This window comes from Schistocerca cancellata, chromosome 10 (assembly GCF_023864275.1).
Source record: "Schistocerca cancellata isolate TAMUIC-IGC-003103 chromosome 10, iqSchCanc2.1, whole genome shotgun sequence".
In the NCBI taxonomy this organism is placed as follows: domain Eukaryota; kingdom Metazoa; phylum Arthropoda; class Insecta; order Orthoptera; family Acrididae; genus Schistocerca; species Schistocerca cancellata.
In genome coordinates this window covers 204,609,969-204,629,164 of record NC_064635.1, presented here as the reverse complement: position 1 = coordinate 204,629,164, position 19,196 = coordinate 204,609,969, and the positions used below count along the sequence as shown (strand labels likewise).

Here is a 19,196-nt window from a genome sequence, read left to right as displayed (position 1 = left end):
GTACTGGACAAATCAGAGCTGTTTTCCATTCTCCTGGTAGTTCTTCTTTGGTCCAGTTATGAATAGTAGTAACAATTCACACGATTGCTAGGCCAACACTGTGGCCTAGTTAGCACCATACTTTCAGTTGTACTCAATAATGCCTGGCTGATTTTATTTGTATCTCTTGATGATATGACCCTGGCTTTATTTTATCAGGATATGTGAACAGATCTGAAGATGGTTGCCACTGACTGAAATCGATAGTAAAGGACAAATTTTTTGTGAACACAGACTGAAATAAAGGAAATATAATAGTGTCTTTTTCTTGGGGGACTCTTGGATCTACAGGAGACAGCATGAGAATGGTGTAACGTAGACATATAAAACATTTTCTGGCATCTACTGTTTGCATTCTGGCAAACATTTGCAGACTCTCTTCACGTAACATTTACCTCAATATTTCTTGACAGGTCTCTCAAATGGAATCTTCAAGGTCTCTATCATTTTGTCAGGGCACCATGCTGTCATTATATGTAACTGTCAAAATAACAAATTCATAAAAGTGCTTTGAAATGACTTCTCATCCTGCAGCTGTGTGTTCTGTATGACATCCACACACAGTGCTATAAACATAGTACATTGCTGCAATATTGTGCAAGATATGCCATTCACCTGCCACAACACAGTTCATCTGTACAGACTCTTTCATATTCTCTGCCTTACCTGTTGGTCAGTATAAAATGGCCTAAGAGCTCCATCATCCTCTTCTCGCTTAATACAGCTTACACATTCCATCACCTGAAAAGTTGCAGCACACTGAGTAAGTATCAAGTCTGAGCAAGTTGATCTGTATTTAAATAAAGAAATACTCAAAAAAGGATGAGCAGTAATCCCAAGCAGAGGAAGAAGTGAAGACAAATCGGTAAAAGAGATGATGATATGGAGGGATGGAGGAGTGATGGTGGGAAGGGTAAGATAAGTGAGGGTTTATTATTTTAAAATAATAATAATAAAAAAAAAAACCCTAGTGCCTTCCTTTATAGGGTAAGCCTGCTGCTAGAACAGCTCAGCTATTGGCTGCAAACATTTATACTACTGAGATGATGACATGTAACAGGCAAAAGCACAGAAACAACAATGCAGAGCAACATATATGTCCAATAATTTTCAGTCAGGACAACATTAACACATTTTGTCAATTACTATGCACGGACCTTTCAAGCAGGGTACAGTCTAAAGAGTATTAAGAGATACTGCTTTAAATGTGTTGTTTTACATGTACCAGAAGATTTGAATCTTAAGAAAGGGCTCCCAGAATCAAGGACTAAATGCTTTAAAAAATGGGAATGAATGGGAAGACACAACACGCATGATTTGAATGTGAAGATTCCCAGAATGGACTACAAAAACAAATTTGGTCTTATTTTTATTTATTTTTTATTGTCTTTTTCCTTAACATCTGTGAGCTACACTAATTAATTTGTTTGCACAGCATCAACTCTGTGATGTTCTATGATAAGAGATAAATCAATTAATCATGAACCTTTGAGACAGTGTGCCAAAGTCATATAAATACATTGAAGAGTGTATGGATATGAACGGAGGCCAATTTTAGTGTTTACCACAACTGTGTCCCATTGCGCATAGTTCACTGTAGGTGGGAACACAGTTTCAAGTCATTATTTTAGTAACATACATTTCAATAGGCATTAACTTAGAGAGTCCAGCTAAAACATTCATTAAGTTCTGAGGCTGGATGATACTATCCATCTGATCTGTTGACAATTTTAATTTCTGCTTTTTAAATGTTACTTAAAATCTTTCTCATGAATTAAGATGTAGTCCAGAATACTATGTACATCTTACTGGCTGTCTGTCTGTTCTGAATTACTAACAGATATTATGCAGCCAATTAATCACGATGGACATAGGTTGCTGCAGTTATGTAGAGATAAAGGGACTTGGTACAGGACATACTAGCCTTGAGAGCTGCATCAACTGAGTCTTCAGACTGAAGACAACAAAAACAATAACAATAGAAGGCATTTCCTTAATTCTTCTTTAAAATTATTATCTGCAGTATTTACTGTTTATTCATTGGAGAGGTAGAGGCAATAAAGAGACAGAGCACTACCTTGTCTTAGATTGCTTTCTAGCACTAGATTTCTATTAACACAGATGAAGCTCTAATTAAATCAGACAGCCAATGCCATAAGCACAAATCTTCATCTCTCCTAGTCCTCACAACTAATGGGCCCCTCTCTTTCCAGGGCCTGAGTGACCTGCCTCTCTTTTCCAACTTATAACAACATAAAAGAAGGTTATAACTAGGCATGCTTTCGGGGCCAGTGCCTCCTTCTTCAGGCAGAAGGGTTGAAATCTCATCGAGTGCAGTCCCCTACAATCAATCTTTCCTTCTCATCCTGTCCAGTAAGTCTGCCCTGCCCATGGTTCTGGGGTGACTTTTCCAAAATCTACCCCTTTCTCCTAGGCCTCTCCAGTCCTTTTCTTTCACCCCTCTTCTTTACCCTTCAACCTTCCTGCCGGAAGAGGAGACAGCTGTAAAAGATTGCCTAACAATAACCTCCTTTAGATTTTTATCTATCCAATTACATTATATTATCAAAAATTGACTGTTTTCATTGTTATAAAAGCTAGGAATAGATACAAAGTTTTAATTACCAGCAGAAAAATAAAGTTACATAATTAATATTTGTTTGGGAATGCACGATTTCTTGGCGAATAGTGCTGATAAATTCTTCTTGGCAAATTAGTCCAGTAATGTCTTCATTTCAGAGTAATATTTCAACAAGTTTCCTACTTGTTATTTCCTAGCAACTTAAGCACAATCAAACATTCATGTTTAGTCTCCACTATGATGGCAGTCATGCAGTTTTAATTATCACCTTGAAAAAATAGTTACATATCTAATGTTTTGTTTGGACACAGGTACGTATCTGTAGTTCTGGTATACTCGGAAATTCATGCACCGTTGTACAGGAGCCAAAGCAAAATGGCACAGCCCATGGTTACGTTGGAGTATCATGCAGTAATTCATTTACTGTTCTGTGGGGATTTCAACATGTACTAGGACTGCAGGACTGTTCTTGTTAACAAACAAAAAAATTATGTAGCTTTATATTTTTTATAGCGATTATTAAAGCTTTGTAATTGCCTCTCATAGCTCAGAATGCTCTGCATGTCTTTCTGATTATCAAACATAAGTGGTGAATTGTTAACAAATATTATACAATAATTAACCCATTTTCTTAGTGATATTTTTTGAATTACTATTCGTAGAACTTATTCTTCTTCAAGGAAGATATAAAGACGATAAAGAATAAAAATGATCTCGTCTTAGAACTCACTGAAGAGGGAACTAACAACATTATTATTAAGTTGTGGTCTGTATGGGACAAATTTCTAGATTAGAAATATATTTTCTTAGTAATATTTAGTCTTCAGTCACAACGTCTTTATTTTCCAATTACTGTCCAATGTGTCTTATAGCTACAACTCCATTTCCAAGGACTACACAGACATAATGAGAGTTAAATCTGCTTCAGTTTTTCACCTGCATTTGACGACATATAATTCATCTTCAGCAATGCCGAAAGTACAAATCTGGAAGTTTTTAACCTATCTTTGACAACATAACATTTATCTTCTGCAACAGTGAAAGTGCAAATGCAGAAGTTTTTCACCAACATAGAAGAAGAATATTATGGGATGAAACGTTGGTGAAAATGGAAGCAGGTGTAACATCAATTATGCCTATAAAGTATTTGACAATGGAGCTATAGCTCTAAAGTTTGTTGGACAGTAATAAGAAAATAAAAATATTGTAACTTAAGATGGAGTGTTATTAATAAAATATGTCCCACCCTAAGGAACTAAAACTTCTGAAAGCTAGGAATAGTTTTAACAGTATTTTCTCTTCTTCGAAGCATGTCTGTCACTGGTACTGTAATATTGTGGACTGGCCAGCATTTCTGTCTCCTTGCAAATTAACTGATAACAATCTCACGTAAGTGTGTGTGTGTGTGTGTGTGTGTGTGTGTGTGTGTGTGTGTGTGTGTGTGTGAGGTCACAAGATTTTTTTGTTCTCAACAGTTACACTATTTGTACCAATGTTATACCAAATATCACAAATCATGTAGCAACTGAACTTACCTCACATCCATTAATGCGCAGCATTTTTTTTTTCAACTTCAGTGCGGCTGCTTGTACACTGCTCTGAGCTCACAAAATCCTGAAAGAACAAAATTCTCATTGCAACATGAAAAACAATGTAAATGTTTCATATGCATGAACATCCTTTCTCAGTAAACACACTCACAACAATCAACTGAATTAGGGTCAGATGCTTTCTCACAGAGAGAGAGGGGGGGGGGGGGGGTAAATGGAATACAACACTGTCACACATGACTGGAATGCTGCTGGGCCTCGTAGTGGCTGCCAGTGTGACAGTCAAATGGGGAATTGGCAGTTGTTGGCACCACTGTGTCCACAATACAGATACTCTCAACAGTCACATATTGTAGCAGCAGATAGGCTGACTAGTGATGAAAAATGACCAACAGTAAGCAGCTGTATCACCCAGAACCAATATTTCACTATGTGGTACAGACGAGACTCTCCCACACATCTGTTTGTCACAGGTCACAGAGATTATAACAGTAAGAGCTGAATGAGCACAAGAATTGTTCAAAATGGGTTCCTCACCACGCGTGCTGAAGTGGACACAACACAAGATCAGCCGTAACCACCAGAAGCGATCTGAGTGGGAAAGGAATAACATGCTCAATCAGATTATTGCAACTGATGAAACCTGTGGAATAAGCGTATGAAGCAACACTGAATATCCAGTCACCAGAATGGTGTTATCCAGGTCCACCGTGACAACACAAAGTGTGACAGACTCCATCGACCAGGCAGCTCATGCTCATTTTCACTTGTTACAGCCACAGTATTCTGAAATGTTTAGGGATGGCCACACTGTCAATGCCCAATACTGTAACTTTCTCTTGTACCATCTCTAATGTACACTTTGGTGAAAATGCCTGGCACTGCTGGATAACAAAATCATGCCCCATGATAAAACGCTACAGCCCACACTACAGACATCATCAAGAATTGTGTGCAATGGTGGGGTGGGAAATCCTCCTTCCGCCCCCATCCCAGTCTTTGGCTGAAGCAATTTGCAGAAATCATGGAAAACCTAAATCAGGATGGCCAGACGTGGGTTTGGACCTGAATGTGAGTCCAGTATCCTAACCACGGTGTCACCTCCCTTGGCGCATTCATTGGATGTTAGAAGACTAATATCTACACAACTCCAAAGACAGCAGTGACAGATAAGTGCAAGAAATACTGCACAATTCACTTAACAGTTCATGCATCCAAGCTGCCAACAAAAATAATATACAGAAAAACTGAATGTAAAACTGAGGGCTTGTTTGATGACATCAAGTTTGGATTTAGAAAAGATACAGGCAAAAGTGAGGCAGTTATGACACTGCTGCATGAGAGAGGCAAGATTTGAGAAAAATAATGATACCTTGTTAGGATTTATTGACCTAATAAAAGCATCTGACACAGTAAAATGTTGCAAAATGTACAAAATTCTCAGAAAAATAAGTAGAAGCTTTATATGGAGCGATGGGTAGCACATAAGGAACAAGAAGGAAGACAAAGAGAAAAGCGCTCAGATTAAGAACAGGGTGTAAGGCAGGGATGCAGTCTTTATCTCTTGCTGCAATCTGTAGACTGAAGAAGCAATGACAGAAATAAAAGAAAGGTTTAAAAGTGGTACAAAAATTCATGGGGATATGAAGATAATTCACTGATGACATTGCTTACCTCAGTAAAAATGAAGATGAACTAGATGGAGCAGAGAATAAAGACAGGGAGTAAACCAAAGAAAGACATAAGTAATGACAACTAGCAGAACTGAGATTAGCCATAAACTTAATAACAAAACTGGGATCAACATAATGAATGAAGTACAGGACTGAGCTACTTTGGAAGCAAAATAATGAAGAAGGGTGAAGTAAAGAAGATGAATAGCATAAGAAAGTGAATATTCCACTCTCAAATAAATCTGCTAATATTAAACACAGGTCTTAATTTGAGGAAAATTTTTTTGGGAATGTAGGTATGTGCGGAGCACAGCATACTATGGAAGTGATTCGTTGAATGTGGGAAAACCAGAAAAGAAGAGAATCGAAACATTTAAGGTGCAGTGTTACAGAAGAATACTGAAAATTAAGTGGACCCATAAGACCACAAGTGAGAAGGCTCTTAGAAGAATCAACAAAGAAAGGAACATAAGTGAAAATGGTGAATAGCGGAGGAAACAGTATGATACGACACATGTTAAAACATTAGGGAACAAGGTCCTTAGTACAACAGGGTGCCATAGAGCACAAGAACTGCAAGGGAAAACAGAGATTGGAACACATCCAACAAATAATTGAGCATGTAAAATGGAAGTGCTAATATAAGATGAATAGGAGAGTAAATTATGAAATCATGATAGGCTGTATCAAATCAGTCAGGAGGGAGGGAGAGAGAGAGAGAGAGAGAGAGAGAGAGAGAGTGTGTGTGTGTGTGTGTGTGTGTGTGTGTGTAGTTTCTTACTATCCCTGTGCATGACAGTGGTGACAGTAAAACCACAGAACTTTTGGATGGTCACCATGTTAGTTTGGATGTGGATGGGCTCAACTTTATCTTTCATTTTATTTGATCATTAGTTCAATAACTGGCTGATTATGTCATGTAGTATTGAATGACAGCCTTCATTTCAGAGAAAATATGATAAACTTGCACGTTTTCCTCTTTGAATTGCTGTCAAAAGGAGATTTAAATATAGTGTACAAAATTTTTCTCCACCCTTGTTTGAGCTGGAGAGAGGAATTTCCACATTAAGCACTGACTCCACCTCATGGAGGTCATTCACAAGATAAATGAGGCTTATGTCTCTACTTTGGAGAGATAAAAATGGTACACAGAGGTAATTAAAAGCTGTAAATGTTTTGAGGAATCACAATAAAAATTTACTTCATCACTGACATGTTCCTTCATAATGTTACTACAAAACATACATATGTAGATAGGGAAGCGATCAAAAGATGGATGCACCTTATGCATGTCACATATGATCTTTATGGTACACATTTACTCAGTAAATCCATGGTGCATAACTGTCCTAAAATATTATTCCACAGAATTTCAGTGAATCAAATTACAAATAGCAGAAAACGTTTTTGGTATTTTCATTACCAAACCAGCTAGCACACACATAGCAAATACTGTTAATCTGACTTTGAAGTTCATCTCTCCGTGCTAACTTGAAGTGAGCAATGGATACTCAATTTCAACAGAAGTACTTCTTTAAGCGGTAATACTGGAGTTTTTGTTTGTTACACTCTCCCCCATCCATTTGAATTTTTAATTCATACTAAGAGTCTACAGCTCTCTATCCAGCATTAAGAACAAAAAGGTACATGGACTTCATAATGCAGCACTAAAATATTTTGACCCAAGTGATTAATAAATCATATCAATGTGTATAAAGTGCAACTAAACAATAGCTACTGCAACAGCTTTTAGAAAAGCAATTGCCACGTAAATCGTTGTACATACGATTCTACTGATACATAAACACTTAAAATCATGCAAGAGGTATAAATGTAGTAAATTCCCCTGCATTTGTCATGGAGTTGTACACACTTACTTGTCATAACAGAAAGTAATACAACATCATAACACTGATTACTTCAGAGCAGTTTAACACAGTGGTGTTTATATGGAATATTCATGTCAACAAACACTAATTCAAATCCTGAAAACGATGTAAGAAAGCGCAAAGCGACACTTCAGAATAAATGTTTCCGGAGACTACACAATGAAGCCTACCTGTTTAGTGACTTCTTAACTTATATAACTGTGTTAACGATAAAAGTTAATGAAGGCATTATTGATCCTAACGTTGTAGTCTACACATGAACTTACACAAGATCATGAGACAAAAAGTCATATGTAATAACGAACATGGACGGGAACACGGAATCAATATCTAATTAATTAAACAAGAAAGATATACCGTAGTACACCTAAGACATAGCACAAAGTCTGAAATGTCTTTTTTTTTATTTTAACATGGTTAGGCGTCTTCGAAGATACCACTTGGTTCCTCGTACAAAAATACTTGCATATCACTTTTGCTATCGAACACTATGGGTTCGAGTTACGATGTTCTCTTAGGAGGAAAAAAAAGTGTGATTATCAGTACAAAAAGATTCCTCAATTTCAAGGAAACACTAAAAGAAATCACGATACCTGGTTTATAGTATCCACCACCCTTTTATGGCATTCTGACACACTTTCACATCAAACAATAGGAAAACAGATTCGTGCAAGGGAGTAAGAAAATGGAGAAACAACTCTTTCTGTTTACGACTTAAACGCTTAAAACACAAATGTGTATTTACGTCACCACTAATGTCAACAACAACAATGTCGACAAAAACATTATTTGTGAATTACGAAATATCCAAATATCGACTATCGAATCTGGCTGCTAATTGCCAAGAATGATTGTCTATCAAACCCGCGGGCCTACAACGATATATATCGAACATGCACTACATGTTGCTAGTGGCGCTAATTACGATTGATGGTTTAGTGTGTTGCCGGGGAAACATAGTTTATCGTTTTCGGTTGTAAATAGCAATGAGTGAAAGCGTAGCTGTTTCGAGTGCTGATAATCTCACATGGCGAAATTTAATTCCTCAGCTATGTACGGTGGAAAGTTGTTTAAATTTTGTTGGGAATTCGGATTGTTTCCAAATGAGGAAAGCAGGAATTGTGTAGAATGTCATGGGCTCAACTCCGTGAAAGTTCGCAAGAACGGTGAGGACGCTGATTTTCCTTTGTAACTGTACTGCGCCCAGTGTCATAAGTGAACATTTCTAAGAAAGAACACATGGTTTGACAGTTCCAAGTTATCCACTGAGAATAGCATCACTATGGTTTCCTGAAGATAAGAACACAACTTTTGAAACACAGTTGTGTATGAACACCGTGTGAGACTACAACGGCTGCTACCTAGAAGTCTGTTCCGTTATAGTCACGAACGAGAGTGTACCAATCGGTAGACAAAACAAAGTTGTCGAAATAAACTAATCGCAAATAGCTACTCGGTAGTACCAGGGAGGACGACCGATGAAAAACGAAGTTGAACAAATCTGGATATTTGACAGCAATGAAAGAGAATCCCGCAAGTGCTTTGTAGTTCGAGTTTCTTTAAGGGGGAAGAAAAGTTTGATCTCTCTCATAAAGAACTTTCTACTGCCAGGCACGAAAGTGATAAGAGACAGCTTTCAGTCATACAACTCAAGGAAAGAAAGACTTCAACACGAATTTGTGAATCACTCTGTCACTTTGTGTCATCGAAAGAACCATCTGTTCACACACAGAACATCGAAAGCTTGTGGAATTCTGTCAAAGCGTCTATTATAAGATAAGGCCGTCTAGGAACAAGGGAAGAAGCTGGGAAGAGTGTACCTGGGTTATGGGGGGAAAAAAGAACTGGTGCCGGCAGCTTACACAACGTGAGAAATAGTGCATGAAGACGGCGTGGCTGACGAGCACAGTAAGTAGAATTGCTAGTTTCATTTGTAATTAACTTTAACTGAGTAAACGTTCGTCATTTGTCATTGTTCTAGTGAATGCTGTGAGCAGTATCCATAACTTGTGCCACTAGGGTTAGGGTCGTGTGGTCGATATAGGATCGCATGCTCGATATATATCGTTAAGTGCCCGTGCGGTCGCCTCTTATTTTGTTGCCTACAGCGCCAGCAGCGCCCCAAACGGCCGGTAGGTTGAACTGTGAGTTCGGCGCGATCGTGAAAGCGAATAGTGATTGTTTATTTTGATTTATATAATGGTTTTTACCATCGGGAGCGTTTGTAGCGCAATAAATTGCAGCAACAACAGGAAGAAGACACCACAGCTGTCTTTTTTTAGGTTTCCTTAGGATCCTGGGAGGTATATACCATCATGTTACTAAACTGTATCGTCAGGATTCACTTGCAAACTATATGTGTATAAATGATGAATGTTTCGTTTTAGGAGCAGAAAATGGCTAGTTAATAGCAGACGAGAAGACCTTATGAAGAAAGACCCAGTTTACCTGTATAATAATACTAGGTTTTGTTCGCTACATTTCGAACAAAACCAGTTCATGAACGCAGACAATAACAAACTCGTTTGGAATGCAGTACCCACACTGTTTGACATTCCAAATTATCTCCCTCAACTGACGATGAAGAAGAAACTGCCACAAAAATTTGACAGTTAATCTAAAGCTGTAAAACAGTCCTATGACACATAAGCAGCCAGTTCTGCTCTCCATGTACCAGTGCCAGATTTGTGTGAATCATCAACACAGATCTGCTTTGACGATGAAGTGGTTAAATTAAGTGTAGCTGTTTGTGTCTTACAAAAGCGTGTGAAATGTCAGAATGTGCAGAAGCGAAACTATTATGGGACAAGGAAAGTGCCTACAGACAGATTGTTTGAAAATTATTCAAACATTTGGTTTTTCGTGAAATGTAATGTAATCAGCTCATTATAATGTTTTCAGCATATGTCTCCCACTGTTTGGCAGTTGCGTGTCCCACTTAGAATAATATAAAGATGAAGGTCGTACTTGTGGCAACAGGCGACAATGACAAACACAGTAAGCCTACAGAACGATAAACGAGCTGTCGATCGCTTTTGCATGTAGAGGTACATGTCTGTGCTTCTTACATGTGAATCTATATGTTTATATTCTTTTTATATCACCGTGGTAAGCTGAAATTCTGTCCAATGTCACAAGTGTTTCTTCACAAATGTATCTTGCCACTCTATTCATGGTTTTTGTCCATACTTGCGCATATTTTAGAATCTTTTTTAGAAACGTATATGCCTTCTGATACTACACAAACTCTTGGAGGCAAGAAAAGAACTCGAATAATTCGGAAATTACGTAGGAAATGGATGCAAACAAACGTTATGCTTACGACGCGTCTGACGTTCACCTTACCTGCCGCTTGGAGCGCTAGTGTCGCTCCATCTGTCAAATGGCAACAACTTTTACGGCAGTGAGTGTCGCGACTGTTATGTTAGACTGTGATCATACTTGGAAATTACGCTTTGGCTGCCTCAAACAAACTTCGCGTGACCCATAGAACAAAAGTACGATGTGAATGATTGCTCAGATGCATCCGAGCTTTTTTTTTTGTAGTTTTATTTATTCGAGTGTCCAAGATTACAGTTATAGTTATTACCACAATAGAGTTTAGAGAGTTGACATTGACATTCATTTGACATTCGGCTTTAGGAACTTTCCAGACGGTAATATCGTTAATTTATTCCGAAGGATGCTGAAGTAATATCCTAACGAAAAAAATTAATCTAAAACTGGTTAAGGCCTATTCACAGTAGCCATCGTGTCACATGAGGTCAGGTCACATCAAAGCATCTCACAACGTGACTTAAATGGCGGCATTCACAAAGACCGTCAACGGACCGTCACGTCACGTCATGCCAAGGTTTCTCCGGAAGAAAACATCGACGGTATCGTCCTCTGCTAACACCGGAATTTTACCCGCTTCTGCCGCACTCACTCCTTTTACAGTACAAGGGTCATTCGATAATTAAAGAGACAAATTAGTCTGGAGAAATATGCGTATATTTTTACAAAACAATTCCTATTCTACTTTTCAACATAATCCCCCTGAACATTTATGCACTTGTTCCAACAGGCTGCAAGCTTCTTTATTCCGGCTGCAAAGAACTCTTTATCTTGATGTTTGAACCAATTTCCCACAAACTTTTTCACGTCCTCGTTGTCCTGGAACCTCTTCCCACGTAATGCCTCCTTCAGTGCACCAAACAAATGGAAATCACTAGGTGCTAAATCAGGACTGTAAGGGGATGAGGCACTACTTCCCAGCCCATTTTGTCGATGGTTTCACGGGTTAGTTGAGCAATATGAAGACATGTGTTATCTTGCTGGAGAATCACACCTCTCCTCTGAGATTCACGACGTCTCTCTCTCACGGCTGGCTTCACCTTGTTTAAAAGCAAATCCGAGTAGTATCGGCTATTCATTGCAAGCTGCTCTTCGAGATCATCATAAAGAACTGAACCTTCAGTATCTCAAAACGCTGTCAACATGAATTTTCCTGCTGATGCTTGGGTTTTGAATTTTTTCTTGACAGGTGTGCTTCCACTCCATGCTTTTTTTTTTTTATTCTGGCTCATAATAGTGAACCCAAGTCTCGTCACAAGTTAGAATTTTGTTGAGAAAGTGCTCACCTTTTCTTTCATAACGTTCCTTTAGCTCTGTGCACACTCTCAACCTTGTTTCCTTGAGTAGCCGCGTCAATTCCTTTGGGACCCATGTTGCACATGTTTTGTGGTACTCCAGCTTGTTACAGATAATGTTGTGTACTGCACCAGCACTAACTTGAACCTTATTAACTATCATTTCCACAGTAATACGGCGGTCGGCACGAATATTGTCATCAATTCAACTTTCAAGTGAGGGGGTTGAAACTGCAACTCATCAACCAGAACAGTGTGGTCAGTCACTGCGTCGCGACCATTTTTTAACTACTCTACCCACTTGTAAAAATTTGAACGATTCATACAACCTTCACTATAAACTTTAGATATTCTACAGTATATACTCACTGGTTTCTTGCCATCAGCAAGTAAAAAACGAATAACAGAATGTTGTTCAACTAATGTGGACGTTTCAAGCAGACTCGCCATCTTGAAATGTATTTTTGAGGCTATAAACAAAACACTGTTTATTCGGCTGATCAGAGCGCATCCCAATGATGCCAACTTAAAGCCATAGAAGGACCAAGCTTGCCCTAATAACAGTTTTATCCCCAGACTAATTTGTCCATTTAATTATTGAATGACCCTTGTAATTCATTTCTTGCTTTGTTTTCTTAATCTTTATTTTATTATTGCACTTTTTTACTGTGGCAAATTATAAATGTTCCATGCCGACTTGGATGTTTTCTCCATTGAGTGTTTTCCACATGCAAGGGCAGATATCTGAAGCAGAAAAGTTACTTTGGTTTTACACTTCGACCATAGATACTAGTAGACTGGCCTTGCTGTGCAGAAGCTATGGGGCTAGTGTGGCTCCAACATAAACCACGTGACTGTTGGCAAAACGTGGCGGGATTTCAAATCAGCGGTCTGCCATCCTATGTTTGTATCGGATTTTCCCCACATTTCTCAATTGACTGCCAAACGCTTCCAACAAAAACTACTTTTTTATTTGTGAAAAATTATGCCAGAACTACATTTGACCTGGATTTGTTCAAAGTACCATTTATAAAATCTAACAAATACATCGAACGCCACTCTGGTGGGCAGCGGGACGAAATTACTATAAACTATCAGTTATAGTAAAAAGTCGTTAAAATTCTTTTAAACAGTAAGAGTGGGCTCGTGTCAAAACTTTAAATATTGTATTCGCCACGTTTCGAGCTTTAGTCACTTATAAAAGAAAATGGGCTATGGGAATTATGTCAACTATAGGTGTCAAAACTGTTTACTTTAGGAGCAGGTCCATTTTATAGTATCAATTTTAGGTGCATTTCAAAGGTTCAGTTCCCACTATTTTTACAAAAGTTTAAACTATCAGTTTAAAAAAAAAATGACATTTTAGATGAAAGGTGAGACTTTGCAGTTTCAGAAAATAATTTTGGAGCCTAGGTTTAGAAATGACAGACACTGTAAATACAAATTATAGATATACATTGTAAATAATAACTAACCTATCAAAACACTTCTCCGCGAAGTGCTTCGAGCAAAGGCGCGTATGTGCAAACGGCTTAAAGTTTTTCCGTTTCAGGGCCTGTATCCAAAGCTACCTTCGGTTTTCATCCTTACGGAACCTATGAGTAGCAACGAGGAACGATTATACTTACTTCTGTAACCGAATTATCACAGATACTTTCCAAAATGTAATATCAGTCTGACTTTACAGGCATCACTTTCAACACTTTAATTTACGTGATACTCTATTTCAAGCGTAAAAAACATATAAAAGTCACTTCAGCAGATTTCAGTAAACGCATCTGCACCATCTTAGACACACTTACACGTGAAATGTAATGCCATTTCCCCCGACAAAACGCTGAGTACAGCCATAAGCGCAACACGAAACAACCATGTTTTGCCAACATTCACGTGACTTCAGCCCAGAGATGTTGGAGCCACGAAAATGACGTCAGGGCCAGTCTATTATATTTATGGTCGAAGGTTTTACAATAAAAGAACAAAGCTGACACCCACACTGAGGTGATAAGAGTAATGGGACAGCGATGGGCAAATGTGCAGAGGTCAGTAGCATCGTGTACACAAGGTATAAAAGGGCAGTGCGCTTGAAGAGCTGTAATTTTTACTCAGGTAATTCATGTGAAAAGGTGACCAATGTGTTTGTGACAGCACTAAGGGAATTAGGAGACTTTGAACGCAGATTTGTAGTTGAGACATTCCATTTCTGAATTCGTCAGAGAATTGAATCTTCCGAGATCCTCAGTGTCAAGAGTGTGCCGAGAATACCAAACTTCAGACGTTACCTCTCATCACGGACAACGCAGTGACGGACAGCCTTCACTTAATGAGTGAGAGCAGCGGCGTTTGCGCAGAGTTGTTGGTGTTAACACACAAGCAACACTGCGTAAAATAACCGTAGAAGTCAATGTGGGATGTGCGAGGAACGTATCATCCGTTGGGATAGTGCGGCGATGTGTGGCGCTAATGGGCTACGCCCGCAGCGTGTCTGCTGGGCTCGTGACCATATCGGTTGGATCCCAGAAAACTGGAAAACCGTGGCCTTGTCAGGTGAGTCCAGATTTCAGTCGGTAAGACCTGATAGCAGGGTCCGAGTGAGGCGTAGAGCCTACGAAGCCCAGGTTGTCGTCAAGATGCTGCGCAAGCTGGTGGCGACTCCATAATGGTGTGTTTACATGTAACGGAGAAAATTGGAGATTTATGGTAAGGACTGTGGGACCAAACGGCTGAGGTCATCGGTCCCTAGGCTTACGCACTACTTAATCTAACTTAAACTAACTCACGCTTAGGACAACACACACACACCCATGCCCGAGGGAGGACTCGAAGCTCCGACGGGGGCAGCGACGCGAACCGTGACATACATGTAACGGACTTTGTCTTCTGGTCCAAGTGAACCGATCATCGACTGTAAATGGTTATGTTCCGCTACTTGGAGACCATTTGCAGCCATTCATGGACTTCATGTTACCAAACAACAGTGGAATTTTTATGGATGACAATTTGTCATCTCACTGGACCTTTAATTTCGCGACTGGTTTGAAGAACATTTTAGACAGTTCTGGTGAATGAGCTGCCCCCCCGCCCCCCCACTCTTTGAACATTTATGGGACATTATCGAGAGATCAGTTCTGTACAAAATCATGTACCAGCAACACTTTCGCAATTGTTGATGGTTTTAGAAGCAGTATAGCTCACAAGGGGAGGCCACCACGTTTGGATCGCGGATTTACTGCAAACTTCGTACACACTTAGTACTCCAGGAGGACGACAAAATGTGTAAGCAGTAGCGCGTAGCCGGCCGCGGTGGCCGTGCGGTTCTGGCGCTGCAGTCCGGAACCGCGGGACTGCTACGGTCGCAGGTTCGAATCCTGCCTCGGGCATGGGTGTGTGTGATGTCCTTAGGTTAGTTAGGTTTAAGTAGTTCTAAGTTCTAGGGGACTTACGACCTAAGATGTTGAATCCCATAGTGCTCAGAGCCATTTGAACCATTTTTAGTAGCGCGTACTTCTCAAGCGTTACTGAGAAAATCGCAAGATAATTTCGGTCGTCGAGTATATATCTGTGCGTGGCCATTTTAACCATGAAGCGGCTGCAGCCGAGTGGTGCCGACACGGTAGCTCAGCGTGTTCGGTCAGTCCATTAGCTTAAAAAAAAAAAAAAACTGGAGGAACGGGTTCATCGAACAACAAACTATACGGGTGTCATCGCACGTCCGCCCTGAACAAATTCAACGAACAATGTAGAACAAAATGTTTTTTTAATTTTGTTTTAAAGAAAGTGGTTGGCGTTCAAGCCGCTGGATCGAGTTCCGTTCGTCAGTTTTTTTTTATTTTCAACACAGTCATTTTCTTTACTATCTATATTACAATTGATATAATGGAAAAAATACGTGTAATCGTATGAACTTTTATTAAATTTACAATGTTATTTGGCAGTCTACAAATTTTTATTATCACAAATAATATAATATTCATAACTATCGACTAGTAAAAGACCAAACGCATAAAGTGATAACGAAAATGTATGCTTGTCCTTATCTTCAAAGCTGATCGTATTTAATCGAAACAGAACGACAAATTGCTTCTCGGAAGACGCTATTAAAATACACTCGATACTGCATAACCAATCATCAGCGCCGATTTTTACGGAAATACTGCGTTATGCATGGTTTGCTTCCAAACTATCGTCTGAAACAGAGGTTTTTGAAAATGTTAACGAGGTTTCTTTTTCCACGGAAAATGTCAATAGACCTTGCGTATGCGGAAACATAGCACTTAGCCAATGCAGCTGGTGCCGTTTAACTTTGTTTTCCATGTTTTTACGAAAAATAGCATCCTGCAACTTATACTCGTAATGTCGAGAGCGACGATTAGTTGTATATCTATACATTTTCAGTATCACTTTATGCGTTTGGTCGTTTACTAGTCGATAGTTATGAATATTACATTATTTGTGATAATAAAAATTGGTAGACTGCCAAATAACATTGTAAATTTAATAAAAAAAGTTCTTCCGATTACACGTATTTTTTCCATTTTATCAATTGTAACATAAATAATAAAGAAATGACTGTGTTGAAGATTAAAAAAAATGACGAACGGTACTCGATCCAGCGGCTTGAAAGCCAAACACTTAAAAAAATGTTCTAGTATAGTTCGTTGAATTTGTTCAGGGCGGACGTCCGATGACACCCGTTTAGTTTGGTTGATAATCCGTTCGCCCAGTTTCTTTTATTATAAAGGGTAGCTAAAGCTCTGACCAAACACGCTTTTTTTTTTTTTAAATCTCATTTTGTTTGCTTTTGTTCGTTGCATCTGCTCGGGGCGGACGTCGTAAGACATCCGTTTAAGTTCGTTGTTGATCGATTAGCTCAGTTTTTTTATTACAGAGGGCTGCCAACCCTCTGACCGAACACGCTGAGCTACCGTGCCGGCACCACAGGGCTGCAGCCGCTTCGACTACCGAAATTATCTTGCGATTTTCTCAATAACGCTTGAGAAGTACGCGCTACTGCTTACACATTTTGTTGCCCTCGTGGAGTACTACGAGTGTGCGAAGTTTGCAGTAAATCCGCGTTCCGAACGTTGTAGCCTCCCCTTGTCAGTATTTCCGCAGAGGTCATCCAACGTCTTCTTGAGTCCATGGGTGAAAGGAGGTCTGGCACGAAATGACTTTTGTCACCTCAGTGTACGTTGAAAAAGCAATTCTCATTAAGTATCATTATAAGTGGAAAAGTCATTTCTAATGAAGGAGAAAAATGAAGTTGTTTATGACGTGATTAGCTACACGAGGAAAAAGTACACAGTGGATGAGGTAAACAGGCACTGTTTACTCCTTTATAAATATCGTTTGGTGTGTTTGTATGTGATATGATGCTACCAAGATAATCACGCGATGGAAGTTCCAAACTAGAAGTGATTAGCTACACGAGGAAGAAGTACACAGTGGATGAGGTAAACAGGCACTGTTTACTCCTTTATAAATATCGTTTGGTGTGTTTGTATGTGATATGATGCTACCAAGATAATCACGCGATGGTAGTTCCAAACTAGAAGTCTTAAACAGAATAACGAAAAGACCTAGCTTCTTCCACCAAGTACGAAATCTAATCTGGGGCAAGGAAGTCCCTCAAAGAGACAAACAGAGCATGTATAAAACTTATCTCCTGGCAATCTTGATGTATAGTCTAGAGGCCTGTGTCATAAATAAGAGAGAAGAGAGTCAAATACAAGCATGTGACATGAAGTGCCTTAGGTCAGCTCTGCAAAAAAACTAGGAGAGACCTGTAGGTGACATTGACTACAGAGAAGAGGATGAGTGCTTTGAGACTGAAGTGGTTCGGTTATATGAAGCAAATGCACCCTACGCCAGTATTTGGAGATGGAGTTACCAGAAAGAAGACCAATTGGTCGGCCTAGAAAGAGATGGACAGACCAGGTTAAGGAAGATCTCCAAAGGAGAAGAGTAACATGGGATGTAGTGGAGAGGGAAAAAAGGACAGAAACCAACGAAGGCATATCATTCACAGAGTTCCTACCCGGCTCGCTGGAAGGAAATCCTGATGATGATGATGATGATGATGTTTGTATGTGTATTATTTTCGCTAGCAATTAAATGTCGATGTTTTGAAATGGTTTTTTCACCTCCTCAGCACTTTACCGTACAAAACTGATAAAGAACGACGTTATGGAGTTTCGCTTTGCCTTTAATAAACTTTATCGTCTTAGTTCCTTGCCTCTGATAATGTACTCTGACTTTTGTATAATGGATGGTTAACTCATGACCTCACTTTCACAGTTGGGTATTGGGCTAAGCGAAGTGACATGCCATGATGTGATGAACAGTGTGAATACAGTATGATGTGTCGGTGGCGTGATGTAACATGACAACCAGTGTGAATTGGCCTTTACATTACTGGAGATCAGCATCTGTCCAGAAAGAATGGTTAGCAAGTGCTGTTTAATTCTTTCTCTGCAGATAAGTTTCATTGTTGATTATAGTAGAAGGCGTAGTATCATATAGGAATGTATGTAAAAATAGAGGAAAATGCATAATAAAGGACTGCAGTTTATGCTGTGTAACACAAGAAGACTACTGTTATGCATATGCATTAGGTTGCTACAAACAACGCCCACTTTCCGCATATCGGTTGCAACATTGGTCATTTCTACACGGAAGTTCCTTGGGTGTTCGTTGGTTTTGTTTTGTTTTGCTTTAGGCGCAAAAAACAACTGTGGTCATACGCGCCCAAGTCAGGACTATAGAACACGAAGACAGAGAGGAGTTAAAGAACGACTATATGTCAGTCCCAAATGACATAATATGTGACAGCT

At 39.2% G+C, this 19,196-nt stretch overlaps 1 protein-coding gene across 5 annotated transcripts in view; it reads right to left on the bottom strand.

Annotated features, from left to right (window-relative positions):
- Positions 1–8,557, bottom strand: part of LOC126106623 (zinc finger protein 112-like) — a 50,121-nt gene extending 41,564 nt beyond the window's left edge. For 2 of the 5 annotated variants that reach the window (XM_049912975.1, XM_049912979.1), the window contains exons 1-3: positions 8,090–8,232; positions 4,156–4,234; positions 706–780 (exon numbers count right to left, since the gene is read on the bottom strand). In XM_049912975.1, coding sequence (XP_049768932.1) covers positions 706–780; positions 4,156–4,179 — 99 coding nt within the window. In that variant the 5' untranslated portion in view covers positions 4,180–4,234; positions 8,090–8,232. Of the gene's footprint in view, positions 1–705; positions 781–4,155; positions 4,235–7,902; positions 8,233–8,325 lie in introns of those variants that run through there. The other 3 variants (XM_049912976.1, XM_049912977.1, XM_049912978.1) reach the window with 3 other exon arrangements.
- Positions 8,558–19,196: the final 10,639 nt, after the last annotated feature.